Source organism: Lacerta agilis, chromosome 13, assembly GCF_009819535.1.
Source record: "Lacerta agilis isolate rLacAgi1 chromosome 13, rLacAgi1.pri, whole genome shotgun sequence".
NCBI classification, from domain to species: domain Eukaryota; kingdom Metazoa; phylum Chordata; class Lepidosauria; order Squamata; family Lacertidae; genus Lacerta; species Lacerta agilis.
This window is the reverse complement of record NC_046324.1, coordinates 44,221,395-44,247,421: the sequence shown is the minus strand read 5'-3', so window position 1 is coordinate 44,247,421 and position 26,027 is coordinate 44,221,395. Positions and strand designations below refer to the sequence as shown.

The 26,027-nt window shown below is 46.4% G+C and overlaps 1 protein-coding gene across 1 annotated transcript; it reads right to left on the bottom strand.

The window, feature by feature from the left end:
* Positions 1 to 2,384: 2,384 nt before the first annotated feature.
* Positions 2,385 to 24,587, bottom strand: TEKT5 (tektin 5). Its single transcript, XM_033167374.1, has 7 exons — positions 24,021 to 24,587; positions 19,177 to 19,260; positions 17,005 to 17,075; positions 15,885 to 16,028; positions 14,897 to 15,119; positions 8,337 to 8,491; positions 2,385 to 2,646 (listed from the first exon to the last, which is right to left on the bottom strand). The coding sequence occupies exons 1-7, from the start codon at positions 24,585 to 24,587 to the stop codon at positions 2,430 to 2,432; spliced, it is 1,461 nt and encodes a 486-aa protein (XP_033023265.1). The 3' UTR covers positions 2,385 to 2,429.
* Between the last annotated feature and the right edge of the window lie 1,440 nt (positions 24,588 to 26,027).

Below are 26,027 nucleotides of genomic sequence, written 5' to 3'. Positions count from 1 at the left end.
AACGCCGGCTCCCTTGGCCTATAGAGCGAGATGAGCGCCGCAACCCCAGAGTCGGACACGACTGGACCTGATGGTCAGGGGTCCCTTTACCTTTAAAGGGATGGGGAATGGCCAAACACACAAATCAGAATCAAAGCTCAGCGGAGAGACAGTGTTGTGCAATCTCCCCGTAAACCTCATGCAAGCAAATCCTGATGGATGCTCAATAAACCACCCACCTTGGAAAACACCATAGTTGATTTTTTTATTAATAAATGTCATCCATGGTTTCCCACCCCGCTTCAATGTCAACTTTACCCCCAATAATTCCCGCCTCCATGCTCAGTAAATTCTTCCTTCTGTGTCCAATATGTGATCACATTAAAGTATTCAATTTCCAGTTGATTGAGTATATGGAACTCGCAGAACTGACCGCGAGACTTCAAGACCAGAGGGAGGAAAAGGTACAAGAAGATTGGAAGAAATTCAGAGACTATATGAAAAAACGTGAAAAGATAGAGATTTGAATTGGAAATCAGCAGAAGTTATGGTGATAGCATAAATTGTTTTTAAAAGTAGGATATAAGTGTTAGATTTGTAATTTAGTATAATTATAGAGTAAGAATAAGATTATAGTGATAAGGTGATAGATAAATAATAAGATTAGTTGTTAATGATGTGATAAAGCTGTTATAAAGTTACTACAGTAAATTTGAAATGAACGCAGAAGAGAGGGTGTGAGGAAGTCCACTAAGTAAGATTCAAATAAGTTTAGAGCAGTTAAATAGACTTTTATTTTGTATTTTTTTTGTGAAAGGTTTTATTTTTTCTGTTTAGTTAAGGTGTTTTTATTCTTTTTTGTATTTCTGTGGTGTTTTGTAGTGTGTTGTAGTGTTTGTATTTTGTATGTTTCTATTTTAAAATATAATAAATTCTTGTTAAAAAAATAAAATATTCAATTTCCAAATATTCCACAATTCTTTTCTTGCTTAAAAATCCTTTGATTCGCACCCAGTTCAGCACCATCTGGAGGGCCGAAGGTCCCCCATCTCTGGTCTGTGATCTGGAAGACCTGCGTCCAAATCTCGACTTACGAGTTGAAGCTCATTGGATAGCCTTAGGCCAATTGCTGCTCACATCCAAAGCATCCATTTAAAGCACATGGCGTACTCCCCAAAGAATGCTGGGAACTGTAGTTTGTTGAGGTTGGTGGAATTCTAGCTCTGTGTGGGGCAGACTACAACCCCCAGAACTCTTTGGGGGGAAGCAATGCACTTAAATGTATGTTGTGGATATAACCACCGTCTCTCAACCTAACCTACCTGGCAGGATTGTTGCGAGGATGAAAATGGGGGCGGAAAAACCACAAACACTGCCTTGATCTCCTTGGAGGAAAGGAGGGATAGAAATGTAATAATACAACCAAGGACTCGGCTGTACAGCTGCAAATTTTAAGTATGTTTTGAGTGCATTATACAAATGTTTTCTTCTTTCTTTCGCGATCCCTCGTAGCCGAGTAAGATTGTCTTCCATGTAAACGGTCTTAACAGTGAGTCCATAAGTGACTGTGGAGGCCAATTCTGGACCCACACGTCCTTCCACAGTGGGGACATAGGTTCCCATAGGGCAGGAGTCGATCATGGTGACACTAGATGGTGATGGTGAGTTAACGGCAAATTCAATATACTGAGGTACCTCAGTTTTCGAACGTAATCCATTCCGGAAGACTGTTTGAGTTCTGAAACATTTGAAAACCGAGGCGCAAAGGGTGGCCTGCAAATTTAATAGAGAAAATTCAGAAGAACACAGTGGTACCTCAGCGGAAGCCGTCCGACTTCCGAGGCGCGTTCAAAAATGGAAGAATTTACTTCCGGTTTTACGGCATCTAGTTCTGAAACGTTCGTCAATGGAGATGTTCAAAAACTGAGGGACCACTGTATATATTTTTTAAACTCTGTTTTAAAAAAGCATTTTCACAGCATTTTTAAAATATGTGTCTGGATTCCGCCAAAATAACAACAACAAAAAATGAAGCTTGGACTTCAAAAATCTGCATTGCGCAGGTGGCGTGTCCCAAATGTGCTTTCCTTGAGCCCTGAAGTCGGGGCAGCAGGTGGGCTTGCCAGGACAGAAAGATGAGCCCCGGCGCCCAATTCTTTCCCAGGATGCATTGCGTGCACTGTAGCTCCTCCCACAGCAAGAGACGCCCCTCCCCCCGGCTCGCATTCCCCCCCCCCCCCTGAGCAACAAAAACCTGCAACCCTTTTTTCTCCAGTTTGGTTTCTCTTATGCTTTATTGCCATCCAATTTCTTTCCTCTCTCTCTCTTTTTTTCCTTTGTCAAGCTGGCTAACCGAACAAACAAAGGAAAAAAAATAGCAATGAAACGAGCAGAACGGTCTCCCATCATTTGCAAAGCTTTTATGTCAGAGCAGAGGTCGCGGGGCAAGCTCAGGTGTAGCCGACCAGGCGGGGGGTGCTGGGGAAGGTCTTCCTCATCCCCATGCACTTCTCCTTGTCGATGAAAAGGGAGTTGGCCTTCACCAGCAGGTCGTGCTCCAGCTTGGACTTGTTGAGGATCAGCAGTTGGAGGGTGTCGTGAGCCTCGCGCAGACGCAGCTTCAGGGTCTGCAGCGTGTCGTCGATGGTGAAAACCTCGTTCACCAGCCTGAAACGGGGTGGGGGGGGAGAGAGAGAGACAACGACACAGATACTCAGAACCTCAGAAACATTTGTGGCCGTTGAAGCGGTTTGCAAATCCTTCAAGGAAGGGACGAATCAAGGAAGGGCTCCTGCTTAGATGTGGCACCAGCAACTCAGAATAATAATCAGTGTCGGATTTACGTATAAGCTAAGCAAGCTATAGTAGTAGTAGTAGTAGTAGTAGTAGTAGTAGTAATAATAATAATAATAATAATATAATTTATCCATACCCTGCCCTTCTGGATAGGTTTCCCCAGCCACTCTGGGTGGCTTCCAACAAAAGATTAAAAGTACGTTAAAACATCAGTCATTAAAAACTTCCCTAAACAGGGCTGCCTTCAGATGTCTTCTAAACATCAGATAGTTGTTTATTTCTTTCAGTTACAGGTTGCTGAATTATTAATAATAATAATAATAATAATAATAATAATAATAATAATTTATCTATACCCCGCCCATCTGGCTGGGTCCCCCCAGCCACTCTGGGCGGCTTCCAACAAATATTAAAATACATTAAAATGTCACAGATTAAAAACTTCCCTAAACAGGGCTGCCTTCAGGTATTTTCTAAATGACAGGTAGTTGTTTATCTCTCTGACCCCTGGTGGGAGGGTGTTCCACAGGGCGGGCGCCACTACCGAGAAGGCCCTCTGCCTGGTTCCCTGTAGCTTTGCTTCTCGCAGTGAGGGAACCGCCAGAAGGCCCTCAGCACTGGACTTCAGTGTCCGGGCTGAACGATGGGGGTGGAGATGCTCCTTCAGGTATACAGGACCGAGGCCATTTAGGGCTTTAAAGGTCAGCACCAACACTTTGAATTGTGCTCGGAAACGTACTGGGAGCCAATGTAGATCTCTCAGGACTAGTGTTATGTGGTCCCGGAGGCCACTCCAGTGGCATTCTGGATTAATTGCAGTTTCCGGGTCACCTTCAAAGGTAGCCCCACATAGAGCGCATTGCAGTAGTCCAAGCGGGAAATAACTAGAGCATGCACCACTCTGGTGAGACAGTCTGCGGGTAAGTAGGGTTTCAGCCTGCGTACCAGATGGAGCTGTATAGCTTAGGACCCCACTCTCTTGGGGCCCCCAAAAAATTTTTAAAGGAAAAAAAGAACTGGATGTACATTTCCAAAATGTCAGATAAAAAACAAATAAAATAAAACCGACAAACAGCAACAGTGTTTGGTGTTGTGTGGCCTCCTATGATGTAAGTATTGGGCCCCGCCTGCTAGCCTGCTCCCTAAAAGATCACTGGTTTGCTCCTTTCTATATATAGGGTGCCTACATTCTGCATGGACTGGTTGCATGGCAACATGGAGCATGCAGCTGCAGACTGCAGCGCAGCACAGTTGAATGCAGGTCAAGCTGTTGTACCTGTTACCTAATATTAAAGAGCGCTTGTGGACTGATGATCAGGCAGTGTAGACTAAAGGTATGAGTCTTATGCCTGCTGATTGATTTCATGTAATACTTAATTTACTTATTTTGATCCCGTTATAAAACAGCTGGACATCTGAAGGGCCCCATTACCTTTAGTAGCTTAGGGCCTCATCAAACTTAAATCCGGCCCTAATAATAATAATAATAATAATAATAATAATAATAATAATAATTTGTTTGTTTGTTTATACCCCGCCCATCTGGCAGGGTTTCCCCAGCCATTCCGGGCGGCTCCCAACAGAATATCAAAAACATGATAAAACATCAAACGCAGACAGTTCTGCCAGATCAGAGCCCTGCAGCCCTTTGCTATAAATAATAAAGGAACCTCCAAGTGTCCCTATTTTCCAGGGACAGTCTCGGATTTACAGAAGCCGTCCCCGTTTCTGATGTCCTGCTTTTCCTTAGGACATAGAGGAACATAGAGGACATAGAGGGTATGGAGTTATGCGACCCCTGAGCCAAGGAGATAGGAAACTATACAACCTTTAGAAGACATCTGAAGGCAGCACTGTACAGAGGGACCCCGGGTTACGTACGTGATCCGTTCTGGGTCGCCGTACGTAACGCGGGTGTGTGTGTGTCGTGAATGCATGGGGGGGACCCAGAAGAAGCGCGATTTGAGTGCTTCTGCGCATCTGGGGGTCGTGCACGGGTCGCACGCGTTCCGGAAACACTTCTGGGTTGTGGGCGTTAATGTTTTATTATGGTTTTATATATGTTGGAAGCTGCCCGGAGCGGCTGGGGCAATCCAGTCAGATGGGGGGGGGGTATGAATAGTAAAATCACAACCACCACCACCACAACAACAACAATCACAATAACAACCAGTGCTTTTTTAAAGGGGAAAAGGTGCCAGTATTCACCATGTAGATGTTCCAGTAAGTGCTGCTACCCTTTTAACATTTGGGGAGGAAAAAGGTGCTGGTACTGCGTACCCTTGAGACCCCCCAGGGGAAAAAAAGCACTGATGGTGATGATTGAATAGGATGTCCCTATTTTCATCAGAGAAATCTTGTAGGATATGTAACGATGATGATGATGATGATGACATAGTCATACCTTGGTTTTCGAACAGTTTAGTTCTCGTTTTGGCTCCCGCAAACCCGGAAGTGAGTGTTCCGGTTTGCGAACTGTTTTTGTAAGCCGAACGTCTCACGGGCTCCTGCGGCTTCCGATTGGCTGCTTCCTGCAGCCAATCAGAAGCCGCGCTTTGGTTTCTGCACTTTTTGGAAGTCGAACGGACTTCCAGAACGGATTCCGTTCGACTTCCGAGGTACCACTGTAATTATGATAATAAGCCACCGATCTGACTGGGGTTGCCCCAGCCATCATGCTGGGCGACTTCCAACGGATATAAAAGGACTGTAATATCTTTTCATATCTGTTGGAAGCCACAGATGGGTGCCATACAATTATTATTATTATTATTATTATTATTATTATTATTATTATTATTATTTCTGAAACCCTGGAAAGCTGCTGCCAGTCAGTGTAGACAATACTGAGCTAGCTGCACCAAAGCTCAATATAACAAGCCTGCTTGCTGTGTTCCTATTGTGTGCCAGTGTGACACTCCTTTTCTTGTCTCTGTTTTTTTTGTCCCTGCTCTTGCAGAGGACGGAGCAGATGCCGTGTTTGCAAGCTCTGCTATAAAACCGCTCTGATGCTTAGCCAGATCCTGTAAAACGCTTTGTTCTGCTGGAGATGTTATCGCTCCCACCCACTGAGGCTCATACAGGTGCACTAGGAAAAGATGAGTCAACTCTCTCTTTTTCTCGGGAGGGGGAGGGTGGCTTCGGAAAAAAAAACACGATTTCGGCAAAGAGCTTCTCCGACCCTTAGCACGATAGCCGCCAGCGCCTGGTGTCAAAACATCCTGCGTCTCCCAACTTTATGAGAAGGGAAAACAGGGTGGAGATGCACACCGGGCCCCTTTGTGGCTAGAAAAAAATAAATAAAGAGAAATGGAACAGAAGCACTGCAGAAACATAGGGCATGGTTAGCCAATGTGGTGCCCTCCATATATCATTGGATTCCAACTCCCGTCAGCCCCAACCAGCATGGCCAATGGTCAGGGGTGATGGGAGATATAGTCTACAACAGTCACATCCACGGCAAAGAGGAGGATTTCCCCCACCACAAAGAATCCTGGGAACTGTAGTTTGCTGAGGGTGCCCCTGGGAACCGTAGTTCTGCGAGGAGCAAAGAATTATTCTGTGAAATGCACAGAGAAACACTCGTGGTGCTATTGGGGCTGTTGTACACGATTCCCCCCTTCAATACTATTTATTTATATTTATTGATAAAGATCTTAATATACCTCTATGTCATGAAAAATATATCAAGGCAGTTTACAGCCATCATAAAATTGTACAATAAACACCATAAAGAAGGTTTAAAGCAGACATTAATTAGCCATTGTGAAAGGATGTATTCTTAATTGCCTGTACTGGCCTGGCAGAATATAAAAAGCTCTCAGCAGGCGTTTAAAAGTTGGCAGAGAAAGCCGACTTCTGCACCTGCAAAAGTTTTGGAGCAATCACACTACTTCATTTCCAACCAGTGCAACCCCTGCAACTTCTTGCTGAAGTCCCATAACTTTTTATTGCGCAAATGTTCTGGTTTATTCCTGTCCCACTTTTGTTACGCTATAGCTCGTCCAGACAGTAATAATGTACTAGCATATTTGGAAGCGTCGCGTAACAAACATAAAGCAGAATAAATCCGCCATTATTACTGGGCCCATCCGCACTCCCGTTTATCCCACGATTTCTTAGCCGGGGGTCCAAGCTCTTCTTTCTTTTGGTCCTTCCGCTTTCCCTGGGAAACCCCACAGTTTACTACTGAATTGGAACAAATCGGGTTTTCTCCATATTAGCATTTGTTCCAATTCAGCCATAAACCATGGGAAAGCAGTGGGACGAAAATAACTCCTCTCGGACCCCTGACAAGAAACCACAGGACAAACAGCGGTATGGACGGACCCATTGCGTCAAGAGCATCTTGCATAATACAGTGGTACCTCGGGTTAAGAACTCGATTCGTTCTGGAGGTCCGTTCTTAACCTGAAACTGTTCTTAACCTGAGGTACCACTTTAGCTAATGGGGCCTCCTGCTTCTGCCGCATGATTTCTGTTCTCATCCTGAAGCAAAGTTCTTAACCTGAGGTACTATTTCTGGGTTAGCGGAGTCTGTAACCTGAAGCGTCTGTAACCTGAAGTGTCTGTAACTTGAAGCATCTGTAACCTGAAGCGTCTGTAACCTGAAGTGTCTGTAACCTGAAGCGTCTGTAACCTGAAGTGTCTGTAACTTGAAGCGTTTGTAACCTAAAGTGTCTGTAACGTGAAGCGTTTGTAACCTGAAGTGTCTGTAACTTGAAACGTCTGTAACCTGAAGTGTCTGTAACCCGAGGTACCGCTGTACTCCTGCAATAAAGCAGTTGAGTGGAGTTGTCCTTAGTCATGTAAATAGAAGTCTAGGAGACTTGGCTAGGGACCACCAACTGGTTTGACCACTTCTACCGGCACTATGTTTCTCAAACATGGATCCCTAGCTGTTGTTGGACTACAGTTCATACCACAGCTCCTGCTAGCCAGGGGCGGAGGAATGGGGGCGGCGGTGGGGGGCGGCTGCCCCGAGTGTCACCACTGAGAGGGGGGACGACAAAATGCCAAGCGGCACTCACCGCAGGGCCTGCAATGCGCCCGAGCCACGCATCTCTCCTGGGAGTGATGCAGTGGCTTGGCCGCCCGCAGGCTCCACGCTGCCCCAAACGGTCCTCCTGCTGCCTCCCCCCCCCAGCTGTAGGGCGGCTGAGTGGGAGAAGGCAGGCAGACTCCTTGGAGGCCCTGCGGAGCATCCTGCACCTGCTCACTACACACTGCGGGCAGCTGGCTCCGCCCCTGGGCGCAGGGCACATGTGCCGCCCCAGGTGCCCGATTGGCTTGCCCCGCTGCTGCTAGCTAGGGATGATAGACGTTGTAGTCCCATAAAAGGTGGAGGGGACCCAAGTTAGATAAACGCTGATTACAGAATTCCATCTTGCAGAAATAGAAGCGAAGGGAGCTCAAAGACGGCATCCAAACCAACTCCCCGAATCCTGTAACACTAATAATCCTCGATGCGTTTTGCATCAACAGCAAATAGATCTGCAATGCGGTAGGCCTTCAGGCGGCAATATCTGGAGGGCGGGAGATGAGGGAGGGGGCTCACTCACTTGAACTGGGGTACGTCCCGGCACAACTCCATATTTGGTCGCCATGTTCGGGCTTCAAGGCGCGTCTGGGCTACTTTGAGTGGGCTCTCCTTAGCCATTATGGCTCTTTCCAGCAACATTATTGTATTTTCTGTCTGAAAGATTTCTTGCAGTGTCTGAAAGGAGAAGGAGAAGAAAATGATAGGGTTGTTTCCCTCCACCCTACAGTGCTTTCTGCCTCTTTGACTGATGTGACATCCGCCACTCTTACCAAGTCGTTTATTCAATATTCACAGAGAGAGACGTTGAAATGCCATCTCTCTTGGATAATGGCGTTGCTCCGAGTAAAGTCCCACCCCCTCCGTCTCTCCTATTCTACTTAACCCCTTTTGCTGGCTGATCTGTGCTTTCTGCCTTTGAGCTTTCTGTTCTCCTACTCTCAATGCCCGCAAGGTCCTGGGCGGGGGGTCAGGAATGCTTTCTAAAGACACTGAGTCTGTCAGCTGCCTCTCCCCTGGTGTTTCTTCTCCTTCCTGCCCCTCTCCCAATATTTCCCAGCTTCTCCCCTCTGCAGCCTCTGAACTATGCCCTTCTGCAAACCACTGTTCTAAATCTATACTGCCCTCCTCTTCTTGGGAAGGTTCAGGAGAAGGGCTGGGGCTGTCTCCACCATTCCTCCTCAATCCAATCCCTGACATCTGGGCCCATTCAAATGGAAAGTATTTCCTTCTTAGGGCTTCTTTGGGAAGAAACATGCCTGGGGGAATGGGGGCTGCTGAATACAGTGGTACCTTGTTTCTCAGACGGCTTAGTTGTCAAACAAATCGGCTCTCGAACACCGCAAACGCGGAAGTAAGTGTTCCGGTTTGCAAGCGTTTTTTGGAAGCCGAACATCCGACACAGCTTCTGCACGAATGCAGGAAGCTCCTGCAGCCAATCGGAAGCTGCGCCTTGGTTTTTTAACGGTTTTGGGAGTCAAACAGACTCCCGGAACAGATTAAGTTCTAGAACCAAGGTACTACTGTACATCGGAATGGGAAATCTGCGTGGCTGTTCTTAGGAAGGATCTGCCAATAAGATGACAACAACCACGGCAGCATTAATCAAACCCTCCAGCTTTTAGTTAAGTTTTATGGTTTTAGCTCCATTGTTTAAGATGTTTTTAAACGCTCTACAGCTTAGGCTTACCGCTGCACCACACTCCCCAACTTATTATACTTAACGGTCAACGTCATTGCAAAATTCGGGGAAATACAAGTTTCAAAAGGCGGCTGCGTTTTGGTTCAAACTCAGGCGAGTTCGGCAGATTTGACATTAGATGTGAACCGCATCAAATCTCTCCCCCATCCCTAATTCAGAATCGCGTACATGTCTGCCTTTTTGGCCCTCTTGCAAAGGACCGATTTTTTCCCCTGGGGCTTTTTTCTGCAGGAGACCTTCCTGCCAGATGCTGCCCCCAGAGGAAGAGGATAACTGATAACGCAGCCAGGAATCTCCTCCCTTGGCAGCCTCCGAAACAAAATATTGTTCGAACCTTTATGTGAACTCCCAAACCAAACACTGCCTCGTCTTTTAACCCACAACTAGGAGTTTAATAGTATGTTTGGTTTTAAGGTCACCCTTCTTTTCCTGGCTGCTGTCTCCTGTCTTCCTTTTTTCTGCTTTAAAAATATAATTAAGAATCAGGGAGATGCTGGGAGAGGGACAGGGGTTTGTCTCTGCAGAGCAACTACCCTTCACACCTGGCAGAAACTTGCTACAAGTGGCCTTGGGTTGCACAGTGCGATTTACACATTGCTTCAGATTAAACTTTGCCGACAAAGGTCCGTATAGTTAAAGCTATGGCTTTCCCAGTAGTGATGTATGGAAGCGAGAGCTGGATGATAAAGAAGGCTGATGGCTGAAGAATTGATGCTTTTGAATTATGGTGCTGGAGGAGACTCTTGAGAGTCCCATGGACTGCAAAAAGATCAAACCTATCCATCCTTAAAGAAATCAGCCCTGAGTGCTCACTGGAAGGACAGATCCTGAAGCTGAGGCTCCAAGACTTTGGCCACCTCATGAGAAGAGAAGACTCCCTGGAAAAGACCCTGATGTTGGGAAAGATGGAGGGCACAAGAAGAAGGGGACGACAGAGGACGAGGTAGTTGGACAGTGTTCTCGAAGCTACCAACACGAGTCTGACCAAACTGTGGGTGGCAGTGGAAGACAGGAGTGCCTGGCGTGCTCTGGTCCATGGGGTCATGAAGAGTCGGACACGACTAAACAACAACCAGATTAAACTTGCATCACTTGAAAGGGCTTAAACGGATTGGTGGGGAAAGTGACCAGATTGTATTGCACCAAACTACATCATTTTGTGGCTATATTCCAAGAATTAGGAAGCAAATCTCTCTCTCTCTCTCTCTCTCTCACACACACACACACACACACATACACACACAAGCACACACTCCAGAGGCTGGGTAGAGATCAGTTCATATATATATATCTGCCAAACCGTACACCCAACTCTTCCAGAGAATAAGTACAAGTCTGCCCTCTGGCTTGTTGTTGTTGTTCAGTCGTTCTTCACCATATCTGCAAATCCCCACCACCACCCCTCCATCGTAGGCAGGGACAAAGTGCACCTTGCACCCAATTTTTATGGTAATTGCCCTTGGTTTAAAAATATTCTGCAATGGGTGTGCACAGCACATTTCATTAAGGTGTGCCCCCAGGATATTTTGTTGTGGTTGTTGTTGTTGTTATTTCAATGAACGAAGAAGGGAAGCCGAAAAACAACAAGACAAGCAAGAAAGAGGGACAGGGGTTGAGGGGACAAACAAAACAACCAGAACAAGGGTCAAGAAGCCGAAACAGGAGAATTTAACTTCAGAGAAAAAGACCAGATTTCCAGAGGCAGGGCAGATCTGGAGAGGGCTGAGGGTGCAATGCCGCCTCCTCCTCCTCCTCCTCCTCCTCCTCCTCCCCTCCTCTTTGCTTGTGCATCTCAAAAGCAACTTCTCGCCCCCAAATATCTCTAGTTACAGGTAGGTAGCCGTGTTGGTCTGCCACAGTCGAAACAAAATTAAAAAAATCCTTCCAGTAGCACCTTAGAGACCAACTTTTTTAAATCTTTTATTTTATTTTTTTAAATTAAAACAAGCTTTATTAATTTTCACACAGTTACAAAAAACAAACAAATAAAAAACGACTATCTTGCATATCAAATAAATCCAACAAAACAAACAGACATAAAATCAAATTCACAATAAGCTCTACAGTTTCCCATTATCCCTTGACCCCTCCCCTCCCTCCCCTTTTCCCTTAACCCCTTCCTTCCCCCCTTGCTTCTCAGCCATCACTTTGTTGCATTATACTGCTTTTTGTTTTTTCTGCATGCCTATATATATAGTTTTCTCCTCTTTCCCTTTCCATTTATTTGAGCCTTTAAATATCTGCAAAGGCACCTTAGAGACCAACTAAGTTTGTTCTTGGTATGAGCTTTTGTGTGCATGCACACTTCTTCAGATACCAACCAATGCATGCACATACCAAGAACAAACTTAGTTGGTCTCTAAGGTGCTACTGGAAGGATTTTTTTTTATTTTGTTCCAAATATCTTTCTCCACAAAGGGTGGCCAAGGGAGCTCAGAATGAGGCAGAAACAGGTGCAGGCATAAGAAAAAGGCTGGAATGGATCTGCAGTTTCCGCCTGCAGAGAAGGCCAACTCCTCCTTCTTTCCTTACTGCCTGCCGCTGCTGGAGCCGCCAATCACCCTACTCCCCCGCCGTTTCCAGAAGCTAGCACTCTCTCTCTCTCTCTCGTTCTGTTGTTCCCCATTCCCTGTACACAAGTGTTCACCTTATACAAAATTCCACCCGGAGCAAGAGCTGTGGCATCATGCATACACACAGACACACAGACACAGACACAGACACACACACACACACACACACACACACACAAAGGGGTGCGTCTCAGTGTGAACCACCTAGCAAATTTGGCATTCAAATTGGGTGGCTAAAATGTGCTAAGTGGTATTCAAGATGAGGGAGGTCAAAGAATGCTGCACGCGTTGGCTCTCCCACTCCCGACAATCCATGGCGTCGTCGTTTCAACTGTGCTATTTTTTGTTAATTGTTTTTAAGAGAACAATGACTGTAGCAACTATAAAATTAAAAACAAAACACATACAGTAAATATATCCACCAGCGTTACAGAGTGCATGCATCTTGCTTAGTGGTTCTATATTGTCTCATTAAACGGGCTTGTTATGCATAGAAAATCTTCGTATTTGCGGCATACAGATTGCAGAGGCAATTTGCACCAAAGAGTCTCTCCAGAATGGCACCTGTGGCGCTTCAACTCTGAATTCGTGCTTTCTCGCTTCCAGTTGATCTAGCTATCAATTTTACCGAGATGCATTCAATTTTTTGCACCAAGTTTGCAGGGAGGTTATACAGCGTACACAGGTTCTGCGGCATTTGTTTGAACCTTCTCCCTCCTGCGCACAAAAAGGTTCTTTAAAATGGGAAGGGGTTTTTTTTTAATGGGGGAGAGATGTTCATTAAATATAGGTATTAAGAGTCAATATTGGGTTATCAAAGATCTGGAAACCAAGCCTTATGACTGTATACTAGAGAGTGCTGGGTACATTTAGCCTAGAAAGGAAAAGACCGAGAGGTGACATGATAGCTATCTTCAAATATATGTTTGTTCTTGGTATGAGCTTTGGTGTGCATGCACACTTCTTCAGATACCTTCAGGTATCTGATTAAGTGTGCATGCACACGAAAGCTCATACCAAGAACAAACTTAGTTGGTCTCTAAGGTGCTGCTGGAAGGAATTTTTTATTTTATTTTGTTTTGACCATGGCAGACCAACACGGCTACCTACCTGTAACTTCAAATATATGAATAGCTATCCCATGGAAGGTGGAGCAAGGCTATTTTCTGTTGGCCCGGGCATTAGGAACTGAACCAATGGACTCGAATCAAAAGAAAGAAGATTCTGATTAATCATTAGGAATAATTTTCTGATAGCAAGAGCCATTTGACAGTGGAACGGACTCTCTCGGAAGGTGGTGGACTCTCGTTTCTCGGAGGTTTTTCAACAGAGGTTGGACAGCCATCTGTCAAAGATGCTTTAGCTGTGATTCCTGCGTTGCAGGGGGTGGAAATAGATGGCTTGTGGGGTCCCTTCTATGATTCTATAATTCTGTGTCTTTGCCTTGGGCCAAGAGCATCAAAATCATGGCCAATACTTGAAAGCAGCAATTCACTGTCGCACTGTCACAATTCACCGAGCTTGGACAGCTCAGTTGGTTAGAAGCATGGTGCTGATAATGTCAAGGATGCAACTTCAATCTCCGTAAGGATCAGCTGCATATTCCTGCATTACAGCGGGTTGCACTAGATAGATGACACACACACACACACACACACACACACACACGATCCCTTCCAATTCTATGTGCCTCCTCTCCCACACTGGGAGCAAAGACTGAGCAGAGAAAATGATTGCCGCACCTCCTTTTCATGTCATGCCCGTGCTGCCCAACCTTAGTGGGGCTTGCCACATTTCCCGTGCTCATGCCTTTTATGACTGCCCATTGTTGGGTCTTGTCTGGGTTCCATGGCATGGTGACATCACAGTGCAGCTTGGGTGGTCTACACATCCCTGAGCTGAGGAATCCACAAGGCCAGCTGACTCGACTGAAAGGACGGCACCCATCTTGCCAAACATAGCAGCCTTCAAAAGTTATCATCTAGGACAGCTGCCTCCCACTGCAAGAGGGTAGCAGAATCCTTGGTCATGGCCCTCGAGGCCTTTTTTGGCGGCCCTCCCCAGCCTTTGTTCTGCCTTCCCAGAGCCCGGTAAGTGAGTCCTAGAGCCTTCCTTCCTCCTTCCCAAAACCTAGTTAGAGTTTGCCCAGCAAGGGAAAAGAGGTGAGAGAGCTCGACTTCTTCTTCTTCTTCTTCTTCTTCTTCTTCTTCTTCTTCTTCTTCTGCGATCACTTGTAGCCAAGTAAGATTGTCTTACAAGAACACGGTCTTAACAGCATGTCCGTAAGTGACTGTGGAGGCCAATTCTGGATCCACACATCCTTCCACAAGTGGGGACATAGCTTTCCAGGCAGGAGTTGACCACGATGTGGATTTGCCAAGCGTACCTTCCTCTTAGCACGTTTCTCCCTTTCGTCCTGAGTTTGAGCATCTTCAAAGTCCATGACACCTTTGGTATAGGCTGTTCTCCAATTGGAGTGCTTGTAGGCCAGTGTTTCCCAGTTGTCGGTGCTTATACTACATTTTTACAGCTAGGGAAAGGAGGTGTGTTTATACAGCTAGGGGAAAGAGGTGGGAGAGCTCTAGGACCGCCAAAACAAAGGATCTTAGCAGCTGGGCAGTTTCTTATTGGGAAATATTGGTGGTATTCACTGGTTTGGTCTCCATTCTGGACCCAGGAGGAAGGAGGGAACACGGGCAATTTCCACTCCTGCCTCCATTTCTACCTGAAGCCTCTTCCATCCCCAGCACTCAGCAGAGCAGTCTCTGCCTAACCCACCCAGCCTCTTGAAGACCAACGCCCTCCTACCTTGGCCAGCTGTGCCTGCAGCTGGTTCTTGGAGTCCGCTATTTCTGAAATGCGAGCGCTGAAGGCCAAATTCGTGTTTGTCCACTGCCTCCACATATCATCGGAAGTGGTTTCCAGGGTGTGGTCTGCTTCGTTGCAGAGGGTGGCTGTGTTGGCACGTGCGTTCTGTGAATACCGGATGTTGTCATCGCTAAACTTGGCCCACGTTTCAGGGACCGTCACTCTGCAAGGCGTAAGAATCCGGGTTACTGCTGAAAACTGGAACATGACGTCCAGTGTTCCAGGGAGCTGTGGGACACTACGCAAAATAAATTGTGTTCTTTTTTTTAATTTAAGAAATTTATATATCCACGACACCACGGCACCATACAGTTTGTAATTGTACAAAAGGATTTTGTATAAAAAATTCTGTATGTTCAAAGGCCGAATTCACAAACACACTAAGTGCATCCACTTGGAAGGACAAACGTTGTGGCCTCCCCCCTCTGAAGCTTTGCTTTGTACAATAGGTACAACTGCTCATCTTTGGAAATCCAGGAAGTTTACTTTCCATTTATTAGGATTGCTTACACACCTGGATTTTAAATATATAAAAGGAAGTCATATAGAGGAGGGAGAAAGGTTGTTTTCTGCTGCTCCAGAGAAGCGGACACGGAGCAATGGATTCAAACTACAAGAAAGAAGATTCCACCTAAACATTAGGAAGAACTTCCTGACAGTAAGAGCTGTTCGACAGTGGAATTTGCTGCCAAGGCGTGTGGTGGAGTCTCCTTCTTTGGAGGTCTTTAAGCGGAGGCTTGACAGCCATCTGCCAGGAATGCTTTGATGGTGTTTCCTGCTTGGCAGGGGGTTGGACTGGATGGCCCTTGTGGTCTCTTCCAACTCTAGGGTTCTATGATTCTATGATTCTAGGGATCTGTCATATATCCAGCATACTCAACAACCCACTCTAGTAATGGCTATTATAAGCAGAGTGCCTCAAACTTACGTTCCATCTATTTTTTCCACTCCGTGGTAGAAATTGATGCTGTCGGAAGTGTTCCTCAGGTTGTAGCACTTCTCATCGATGAAATGGGCCGAGTTCTTGTCCCCAAGGTCCCTCTCGAGAGCATGTTGGGCATCTCTGTTAACACTATGTAAGAGGACGAGGATTTCTGTTAAAGCAGCATATTTACAATTTCAAAGCATTTTGCAGGTGACAGTTTCCAAAGTCTCGGAAATTCCATTTCCATATTCAAAAACCGTGAAAACAAGCTGTGGGTTTCGGCCTAAAATATGGGCGGAATGACACCTATGCCTTTTTCCAGGCAGAAGCTGAACAGGTAAGGAAGATCCACCAATATTATTGCCAGTAAATGCCTTACCTGTTGGATTTCTGCCTGCTGCTTAAATTATAGAAACCCCATGGGGCAGGGTTAAAGAAAAACCCAGTAGTACCAACAATTATGCTTCTTTCTTTTTTTAGCAGCGGGGAAACGTTTGCCGTTCCTCCCTTTGAGGGCTGGGTGTGACTTCCTGGGTAGTGTTGTGAATTCTGGATCCATTCCAGATGGCCGGGCAACCCAGGAAGGTTGAAGGGCTTTTGCTGTTGAGAACTGCCAAGAGAACTGATGGCCCTCCATTGGAGAACTACACACTAAAGGAGGATTTCTCGAGGCAAAGGCTGAGGAACTCTAACGGTGGCTGAGACATCGCAAATGAACGGGGTGCCCAACTCACCGGCTGCCTTTAAGGGCCGTATATCTTTTGGACTGCAAAAAGATCAAACTTATCCACCCTTAAAGAAATCAGCCCTGAGTGCTCACTGGAAGGGCAGATCCTGAAGTTGAGGCTCCAGTACTTTGGCCACCTCATGAGAAGAGAAAACTCCCTGGAAAAGAACCTGATGTTGGGAAAGATGGAGGGCACAAGGAGAAGGGGACGACAGAGGATGAGATGGTTGGACAGTGTTCTCGAAGCGACTGGCATGAGTTTGGCCAAACTGCGGGAGGCGGTGGAGGATAGGGGTGCCTGGCGTGCTCTGGTCTATGGGGTCACGAAGAGTCGGACACGACTGAACGACTGAACAACAACAACAAATATGTTGTGTGTGTGTTGAAAAAACTTACTTAATTTGTTGTTCAATCCTTTCTGCAAGCTTTCTCATTTTTTCTTGGCATGCTCTGATCAGATCAACCTCCTGTAATGGAAGATAGATACCTGCTGTCATTGATCCTGTAAAACTGGAGGCTGAAAGAGGATCCTTTGCCATACATTCTCAACATCCACCAAGCCTCCCTGCCCTTCCCATTGTTGTTGCTGTTGTTTGTTTGGGATGTTGTTGCCTTCTTGGGGAGAGGGCTTGCCTGGTTTTTTAGGTCTATGTTTTGTTTTCTTCCCAGGCTGGAGGTGTCTTGCCTGTGCTTTGAAGGGGGGGGGGTATGTTGAGCATCCGTGTTTTGTGGCACCCATGGCAGTTTTGTACATTTCCAAATTTGTCCCCAGACCCCAGAAAACTGGGGACCGGTGAGCGATGGAAACGTGCACAGATTTCTGATTGCATTCTGCTTCTCGTACTACAAAAGTTGCTTCCCGCACGTGTCTTCCTCAATAGGGATCTTAGCACGAATGAGCGAATTATTGTAAGCGGGCAGTTTGGTTCTACGGCTTTAGGCTTGAACTGAGATAAAGGATTCCTCTCCCACTACAGATGTGCATCAAAGCAGCAAAAGAGGTTCAGAGACTCTCTCAAGGCAAATCTTAAAAATAAAATAAAATAGTATAAACACCGATAACTGAGAAACACTGGCCTGCGAGCGCTCCAACTGGAGAACAGCCTTTACCAAAGGTGTCATGGGCTGTGAAGTTGCTCGAACTCAGGACGAAAGGGAGAAACGTGCTAAGAGGAAGGCACACTTGGCAAACCCTCACCGGGATCAACTCCTGCCTGGAAACCTATGTCCCCACTGTGGAAGGACGTGTGGATCCAGAATTGGCCTCCACAGTCACTTACGGACTCACTGTTAAGACCGTGTTCATGGAAGACAATCTTACTTGGCTACGAGTGATCGCCAAAGAAAGGAAGGGAGCATCAAGGCAGGAAAACTAGGGTGCCTATTTTACTGTTCTTGGGACTGGTCACTGTGTTTATCTCATGTACATTTATGCAGAATTGTCTCACATCTGTGTACCTTGTGAGTAGTGGAGAAGTGGAGGGCATGTCAAGGCCTAGGACCTGCGAGACCAGGGCTGAAAGCCTCACTCGGCCATGAAGCTCACTGGGTGATCTTGGCCCAGTCGCTGTCTCTCAGCCTAACCTACCTCACAGGGTTGTTGTGAAATTAAAATGGAGGAGGAGAGAACCATGTGTGCCACCTTGAACATCTTGGTAGGATAGAAATGCAATAATAATAAATGCCCATTGAGGAAGGATAGCACATCTAAAACGTGATAAAATGAGTCCTAGTTCTCCATCCATACATCTATTTGTCCTTAAATTAAGCTTTTTTTTAATTGTTTTGATTTTTGCTTTAATGGACTAACATAATTATAAATTTTATGTCAGTTTTGGTTTGGGCCTGTTTTCCTAACCCTTTCTCTGGCATGAGAATAGCATAATGCTGAAAGGAATCTTTCCCAGCTAAACTTTAGACTTCCGAGTAACAATGCACAAAATTCCCCCCCCCCCCAAAAAAAGAATTTAAATGCACTTTGGAGATTGGGGAAAAGCTTAAAAACCTGGCACTGTCCCTTCCCAATGTACACCTATGATGTACATCTCCTGAGCTTTTTAAAAATAAAAACAATTAAGGAGGCAAACAGGAACACAACTATCTCCTCCTTTTGTACAATAATCTGGCTTTAGGTTCAAACTGTGATTAGTTTAGTCATGTTATTTATTGTCATGTGAATTTTGGACCTTAGGTCTTCTCTGCCACCAGATCGCGGTTCCCAGGTCTTAAGATGCAAGACTCATAGCATTTCTGGTGTTTAGTGACAAGTGTCAACACAGCATGGTCATATGCCAACAAAACAAAAAAGCCATAAATTACAAGCCATAAATTGTTTCGGGTGTTTACTCCTACAGCCCCTGACCCACTCGCACAGGCTTCATGAATCCACTTGTGGGTCGTTGACCCAGAGGCTAGGAAACGCTGCCCTGAAGTTTCAGGTCAAACGAGGACTTCCCTGAGAATCCAAGAAATGGGTTTTATCAAGCAAACGGAACACACGTGTCTTGAGTGCTATTTCTGGCTACCTTCTACAAACTCATTTCACAAAGCCGGCAAGGCTTGCTGTACCTGAATGAGATTCTTTTCCACGTCATCATGGACCAAGTCGATCCCCATCCGTTTCTCCCGATTGTATAGGCATTCCAAGGCCACCTGAAAGCAGACAAGAAAACCAGGGGTTCAAATAACTCCTTCAGAGGGGTAAAGACTCATGGTGAGCCTTTGGAAAAACATTGCAAGGCATTTTTCTTTTCCGCGTTCGATCTCCTAATAGAGGAAGAAAACTGTTCCAAATATATCTGTGAATGGTTAACCTGTAACTAAACCATGTGGATGAATGGGTGTTTGTTTGTTGCTAGGACCCAAAGCGCTGGATGATCAAAATGGCAATTAGGAGACCCATTAGCGGCTAAATTTCTGGACCGTTTTTCCCCCTCTAAGGACACAAGGAATTCAATTGTTTTGTGAATTTTGACACAAAAACTATTCAACCCACCCTTCTCCAAACTGAGGTGTAGAGCAGCGCTGAGGCTGCAAGCCTAACCCTACTTACCTGGGAGTAAACCCCATCAACGAGACTGATTACTCAGCAGATAGATATGGTTGGTATTGCACTGCTAGTTATTCACTGACTTTTACACTTCCTAGATGCCCCAATGCTGCTGTCATCTCAAAAAAAGAGAAAGAATCAAAATGTGTATTTTGCAGGGAGATACCTTTTAAAATATGCTGTATATTTAAATACTTGTCTACATGCATTTCTCCCCCTGAAAATTCACAGATTAATGTATGTTTTCCTCTTCCATATCTGGCCTAGTTATTAAGTGCTGATCCTTAGGGAAGATTTGTACATCTTCAAGTTTGTCCAACAGCATGCCTAAGCTGCAGACATTACGGGCACTTCAGCAACCAGCCAGCAAACAGATCTCCATGTTTCCATATCAGTTTGCAATTCATTTGTTTTAAAAGGTCCTCGTGAGAATTCGCCGGTGTTGTGGTATGAATTTCTCCTAATCGGCACATTTTTTTTTTGTACGCAATTTTCCCTAATGCACAGATTTCTGTGAAACAATTTCCCCCATTACGAATTTTTGCATGCTGTTTTTGCCAAACAATACCCCAGCCCAAGTACTTCAGATACAGCAAGGCTGGAATGTCCTTGAAGAAGATGCATCAGATCTCCCTCCCAGAAGACAGCAGTTGTTTCATCCAATCACAGCACATGGCACAAAGTTGTGAACGTGGAAGGAAAAAAAACTAAAAGAAGATTTCAGTGGCGTAGCAACCTCCACTGGTGCCCGGGGCGGACCAAAGTTGTTCAGCTTTGGGGCAAAAATCAAAACGGATCAGCTTTTTTTTTAGGACAGCCGCTGATTTCAGGGACGCACAACATACCCAACCACCGCTGGCCCACCCTCAAGCTCCCCTGCCCCCCAGAATCCCAACCCCCAGCGCACAGTACAGACTTCCGTGCCTCCCTACAAACCCCTCCCTTCCAGTGTGGACCACCACCCACACACCCTGGGCTCGCTACACTACTGGAAACTTTGCACTTCTGCCTCTTGACCCCTGTCAGGCTTGAAGGGGACTTGCAACCCGTCTTGGCTGCTCTACCCAAAAGAAAACTTAGCCACGTCTATTTGAAAAGCATGGCTAGTACACCACCTTGTGGCCAGTTTTAGACTCAAAGCAAGACTGGACTAGGAAGAGTCAGGGCAAGGGTGCCACCAGCCCTAACTGCTGCACGTCACTGTTCAACAAAGCTTGCCTTTTACTCTCTGAATTTTGGGACCTGTGTGTTGTGTGGACTTTTCTACACCTTTAGGGAAGCTTTTTTGTTCTGAAACCAAAGGTTCTCAACAGTCGGGTTAAAGAACTGATCCTCGAGTGCACAGATAAAGCATGGGGCTGACTTTGAAGACAGTTCAGAAACCGTCCTTCAGTTGTCCTTGCTCAGGGCTTCCGGTGACAGGGCTGGTTAAGTGAATCTCATCCATTTTCTTCCGTGTGCCCCCGATATTATTTGTCGTTCTCACTGCAACAACCTGAGGGTGCAGTCCAAACCTACACCCATTCACAGTGGGACTTGATTATGAAGCAGCTGAACAGAGAGGGGTCAGTAAGATTGCTTTGGGAGCCTGGAGCTGGCGCAGCGAATGGGCCCAAATCGGTCCCCGACACTGTCGCTCAATGGCAGGGAGATTGGTCCTAGATCCCACAGATCTCAGGCTGGTCCAGCCCCACACCCACCTCTGGACTCCACCCCATCTGGGGGCTTTCTGCCGGCTACCACTGGTGGGCACCCCATCCTCAGCATTCCTGCCCACCGGCACATTTTGCAGACGGAGGGGAAAGTGACACCTCGCTCCATGGGGTGGCAGAAAGCCAGCTTAGCTGGAGGAACGCTCAATTCAAATCTCCCCCCTTGCCCGGTGCAAAGTAGGTCTGGGGTGCTGTGTTATGTGACTACAAATGGCCTTATCTCAGCGGACCAGTTCTGGATGGTGTTTTTAAATAAAATTTGACTGCGGTTGCTTGTGACCATCTAGATCAGGCACGACCAACTCTATAGAGACTGCGATCTACTGCAAGTATAATAAAACTTGTCGGAATACACTTCGTGGATCCGTTAAAGATCCGCGGTTATTTGTTTATTTTAATGGTTATTGAGAACTACTTTTCATATCCTTACACTTAAAAGTGAAAGTGAAAGTAAGAATGAAGAGACATCTTGCCATTAGGATTAATCTGCCTTTAACTTGTAGTTCCGGTAATGTTTCAAAGTTATCAATGAACGTTAACCCTGCTTCCCGCCTTTTTGGAGGGCAGCAACAGAGGTTTTATTGGTTAAAGTATTGATCGTGATGTCATACCTGTTCCCAAATAAAAGGCTGAGGCTCCCCGCTTAGGCACGTTTTATTCTTTTGGGTTCTTTTACGTTCAGTTCAGTCAAGTTTAGTTTAAGGGTTTTGGGAGCGGGCTGGATGGGCTGGATGGGTTTTTCTTTTAGTTAGGTTTAGTTTGCGGAAGATATTTCGGTGAGATTTTAGTTAGGCTTCTAGGTTTAGCTTAGGGCTAGTTTTGCAGAAGATATTCGGTTTAGCTTTATTTAGTTTAGTATCGCGGAAGAATTGGCGCGCAGGGACTGAGAGCTCAGGGAAACTTAGCTTAGGGCTAGAAAACGAGCCTACGCGGGTTTGGCCAAAGCCACTAAAGATAATTCCGGTGTCTGTCGTCCTTTGGGGAAAAGAGTAAAGGTTTTAAGAATTTTTAATTTTAATATAACATCCTTGGTTTGATTTCCTTTATTATTAAATGCAGTTCCGATTCAAGGCATCCATTAGTATTCGAGGCATCCATTAGTTTTCGAGGCATTCATTTAGTTTTCGAGGCATTCATTCACTCACGCATCTTCGGAGTCATTTTCCGTCTTACTCAGCTACCTTCGGATTGTGAGACTTGGCCGGCGCCCGTGCTCATAAGCACGCGGAACGCTGGCCGCTTTTCCCCGCAACTGGTACCTCGTGCGTGGGTAGCCTAAACTCACGCACGGGGAGCTCCAGCACCGAACCCCGGCAAAAACTGGCAGTCATCTACCTATTGTCATTGCCCATAGTTCTTGAGCTTTTTTTAGGGAAAGACACCAGAATTGTTGAGCTTTTTTTGGGGGGGGCACACCCTCCTTTCCCCACTCTGCCGCCAGAGCAGCAAACACAATCTACAGGTTGGACATTGCTGATCTAGATCATTGCTTTTAGATTATGATTATTACAGTATTATTATTTTTTTGTGGTATGGTGGTTTCTTACTCATACTTCATTTGTTGCTTATCTCATTTCTGCTGATTGCCTTGATTGCGGTTTTATGGAAAGATAAGGTACCAGAACGTTGGAAACGAGCAGTGCTATTTTTCTAGAAAAAGAGGTGACAGAATTCACTATGAACAACCTCCCTTCTTCTCTTACAATGGCAATGGCACCCATCTGAGAGGTGCCGGAACTGAGTTCCGGTGAGTTCTGGCTGAAATAAAGCTCTGGAAACAAGCAGTAAATTACAGTACTTCCCAGGGCTTGCAGCATGACTGTCGTTTTGAAGATCCGGGAGTCGTGCTGTTTTGATGTTAGAAACAGGGAATGGTTCTACTGAGGGAAGGAGGGCGGACCACCACTTTGGCCACAGAAGTTGCCCAGCCATATGGCTTCTCAGCACAGTTGCATACCAAACCAAGAGTGTTAAAGAAGTTAAGAACACCCCTGTTGTTCAGCCCAGACCCTGAGATCCAGTTCCGGGGGCCTTCTGGCAGTTCCCTCACTGCGGGAAGTGAGGTTACAGGGAACCAGGCACAGGGCCTTCTCGGTGGTGGCACCCGCCTTGTGGAATGCCCTCCCGTCAGATGCCAAAGAGAGAACCAACGATACAACCTTCTGTAGTCATCTGAAGGCAGCCCTGTATACGGAAGATTTTAATGTTTCATGTTTTACTGTGTTTTCATATAAGCTGGAAGCCACCCAGAGTGACTGGGGCAATCCAGTCAGATAGGCGGGGTACAAGTAAAATTATTATTATTATTATTATTATTACTACTACTACTACTACTACTACTACAGTGGACGCTCGGGTTGCGGACGTAATCCGTGACGGAGGCATGTCTGCAACCCGCAGCGTTCATATCCCGCAGCGCCGCGCCTGCGCACATGCGTGACGCAATTTTGTGCTTCTGTGCATGCACAAAGCGCGATTGCCGAATCCCGGAAATAAACCATTCTGGTACTTCTGGGTTCGGCGCAGGGCGCAATCCGAAAAAAACGTAACCCACAGGGTTCGCAACCTGAGGTATGAGTGTGTTGTTGTTGTTGTTTGTTGTTGTTGTTTCTTCTTGTTGTTGTTATACCTGGACCATCCTCAGCACCCACCTGCAGTGGCCCCTGGGCTTCATCCGCAGCACATTCCAGGCGCCTCTTGGCTGTGTCCAACATGCGGGTGTCGGCCAGCAGCCGTTCGAGTTCATAGGTCAGCTCGGACCTCCAGAAATCGATGTCCGCTAGCCTCTGCCCAATATTCTTCCCGGAGTCTTCCTGCTGCTGCCGTGTCAGCTGGTCTTTGTCCTGTATTAGCCTCCCGGTGTCGGCGTTCAGCCTCCCGGCCCAGTGCCGGTAAGCCTCCGAGCCCTTGATCTGGAGCTGGTTGGCTTTGTACCAGTCGTTGGGGCTGTAGCGTGCGTACAAGGAGGACCGTACCGCCGGCAGGATGGTGGGAGGCCGCAGTGGGGCGCAGAGGCGCCCCGCTCCCTCATCATTGGGCCGGAAGGCGGACACTTTGTAGAACAAGCTGGGGCGCCATGAGTTCAGGTAGCGGTAGCCTGGCAGGTAATAAGACTGGTAGCTGTCCTGGCTGATAGTGGTCGGGGCCACCTCTGGAAGCAGGCAGCTCTTCCTTGGTCCGCAGTAGCTGGCAGTCTGGGTAGTGCCAAGGAATTCCATCTAAAAACTCCCTGAACCAGCCACTCAACCTTGCTTGGAGGTCAGGAGCATGAGATAAGGCAGAGGCTGCTGCCCCGTGCACTGTGACTCAGTGACGGTGTCACAGAAGATTAGTGAGGGCATCGTGGCCCCAGCAAAGGGGTCCTGAGAGGCTCACCCAGCCTGCCTGTTTTGTTTTCCAAAAACATATGTATCTTAAAAAAAAAACCAACCAGACCCAAACCAGAAATGGCAACTCAAAACACGAGGCAATAAGGTCTGGTGTGGCATAATCATTACAGGTGCGTCTAGTGTGTGAGAAAGTCACTCCTGGATCAAATCTTTCAGGGGGTGTGTGTTAAAACCTGTCAGGGACCGTGCTGAGGTGGGCTGCACAGATGAGGAATGGTGGGAGCCTCCCCCTGCTCCGGATCTGGATCCTGAATCTTCCCAGGAGCAGTGGGAGAGTATAGATTTGGAACAGTGGTTCGCAGAGGGGCATAGCTCAGAAGACAAAGATTGGGAAGAACTGGGTGGTGAACAGCTAGGAGAAGAACCGGGAGAGGGTGTGTTAATGGACTCCGGTTCGTTGGAAAGTATCCAGCCGATGGGTCCAAGGTCACGGAGATTAGATAAGGCACAGAAGGCACAGTGGTTGCGAGATCAGGTTGCAAGACGAGGAAGTGATGAGGGTGACTCGGGGGGGGGGGAAGTGGGTGTAAACCTTATTTGGGAGCCCCTCTACTCCTTCTAGAATGGACTTTTTGTTCTTTCGCTGTGATAATTAAAATCTCTTCAAATGGTAAGAGACTATTTTTGCTTTATTTTGCTTCTCCGCGGCCAGAGGGAGGGAGGGAGCCGCTTTCCCAAAACCTGACATTGCCATAATCTAGCTGTATCTGGGTCGGAACTTGCGGCAAAGCAGAGTTAGCAGTCATGGCTACAACGTTCCATTTTAACTTGGCTTGATATGGAGCCCACACTTGAGAGATCCAGCATTTTTACATATGTTTGCATATGCAAACGGACCTGAAAAGCAGTGCATGGGTTGAGATCGATGATGCGGCGGCAGGCATGCGGACTGTGAGGAAATGCATTTGACTTCACTGACGGGGGGGGGGGGGAAGCTAGCCTTTATTTGAGGGAAAAGAAAAACGAGGAGAAACTCAGCGGCCGACCCAAATCGCTGGCATTTGACACAAACGTTATGGTTGAAGAGGGAAAGTTTTATTATTTAGTTTTATTCTCAGAAGTTATTTGACAGCACTGGGGATAAGAGGGTCTATGGATGGTTTCCTGTGGTTTTTAATACTGCTTTTAAACATTAATAATACTTTCAGTCATTGCAACCTAGGGGACCTCAGGAGTACAAGGCAGGCAATACATTCCAATCATTAGTTATTTTAATTATACTACGGGAGAAATGGGCAGATCTTCTTGTTTTGCAGCAATATTCATGCA

What these genes read in the sequence shown, in the direction of transcription:
- TEKT5 (XM_033167374.1), bottom strand. Translation starts at nt 24,587, where the DNA reads ATGGAATTCCTTGGCACTACCCAGACTGCCAGCTACTGCGGACCAAGG. An exon ending in TGGAAAAGAATCTCATTCAG is followed by an intron (nt 17,076 to 19,176) that starts GTACAGCAAGCC and finishes CTTCCATTACAG; the next exon opens with GAGGTTGATCTGATCAGAGC. An exon ending in GTGGAAAAAATAGATGGAAC is followed by an intron (nt 15,120 to 15,884) that starts GTAAGTTTGAGG and finishes TACGCCTTGCAG; the next exon opens with AGTGACGGTCCCTGAAACGT.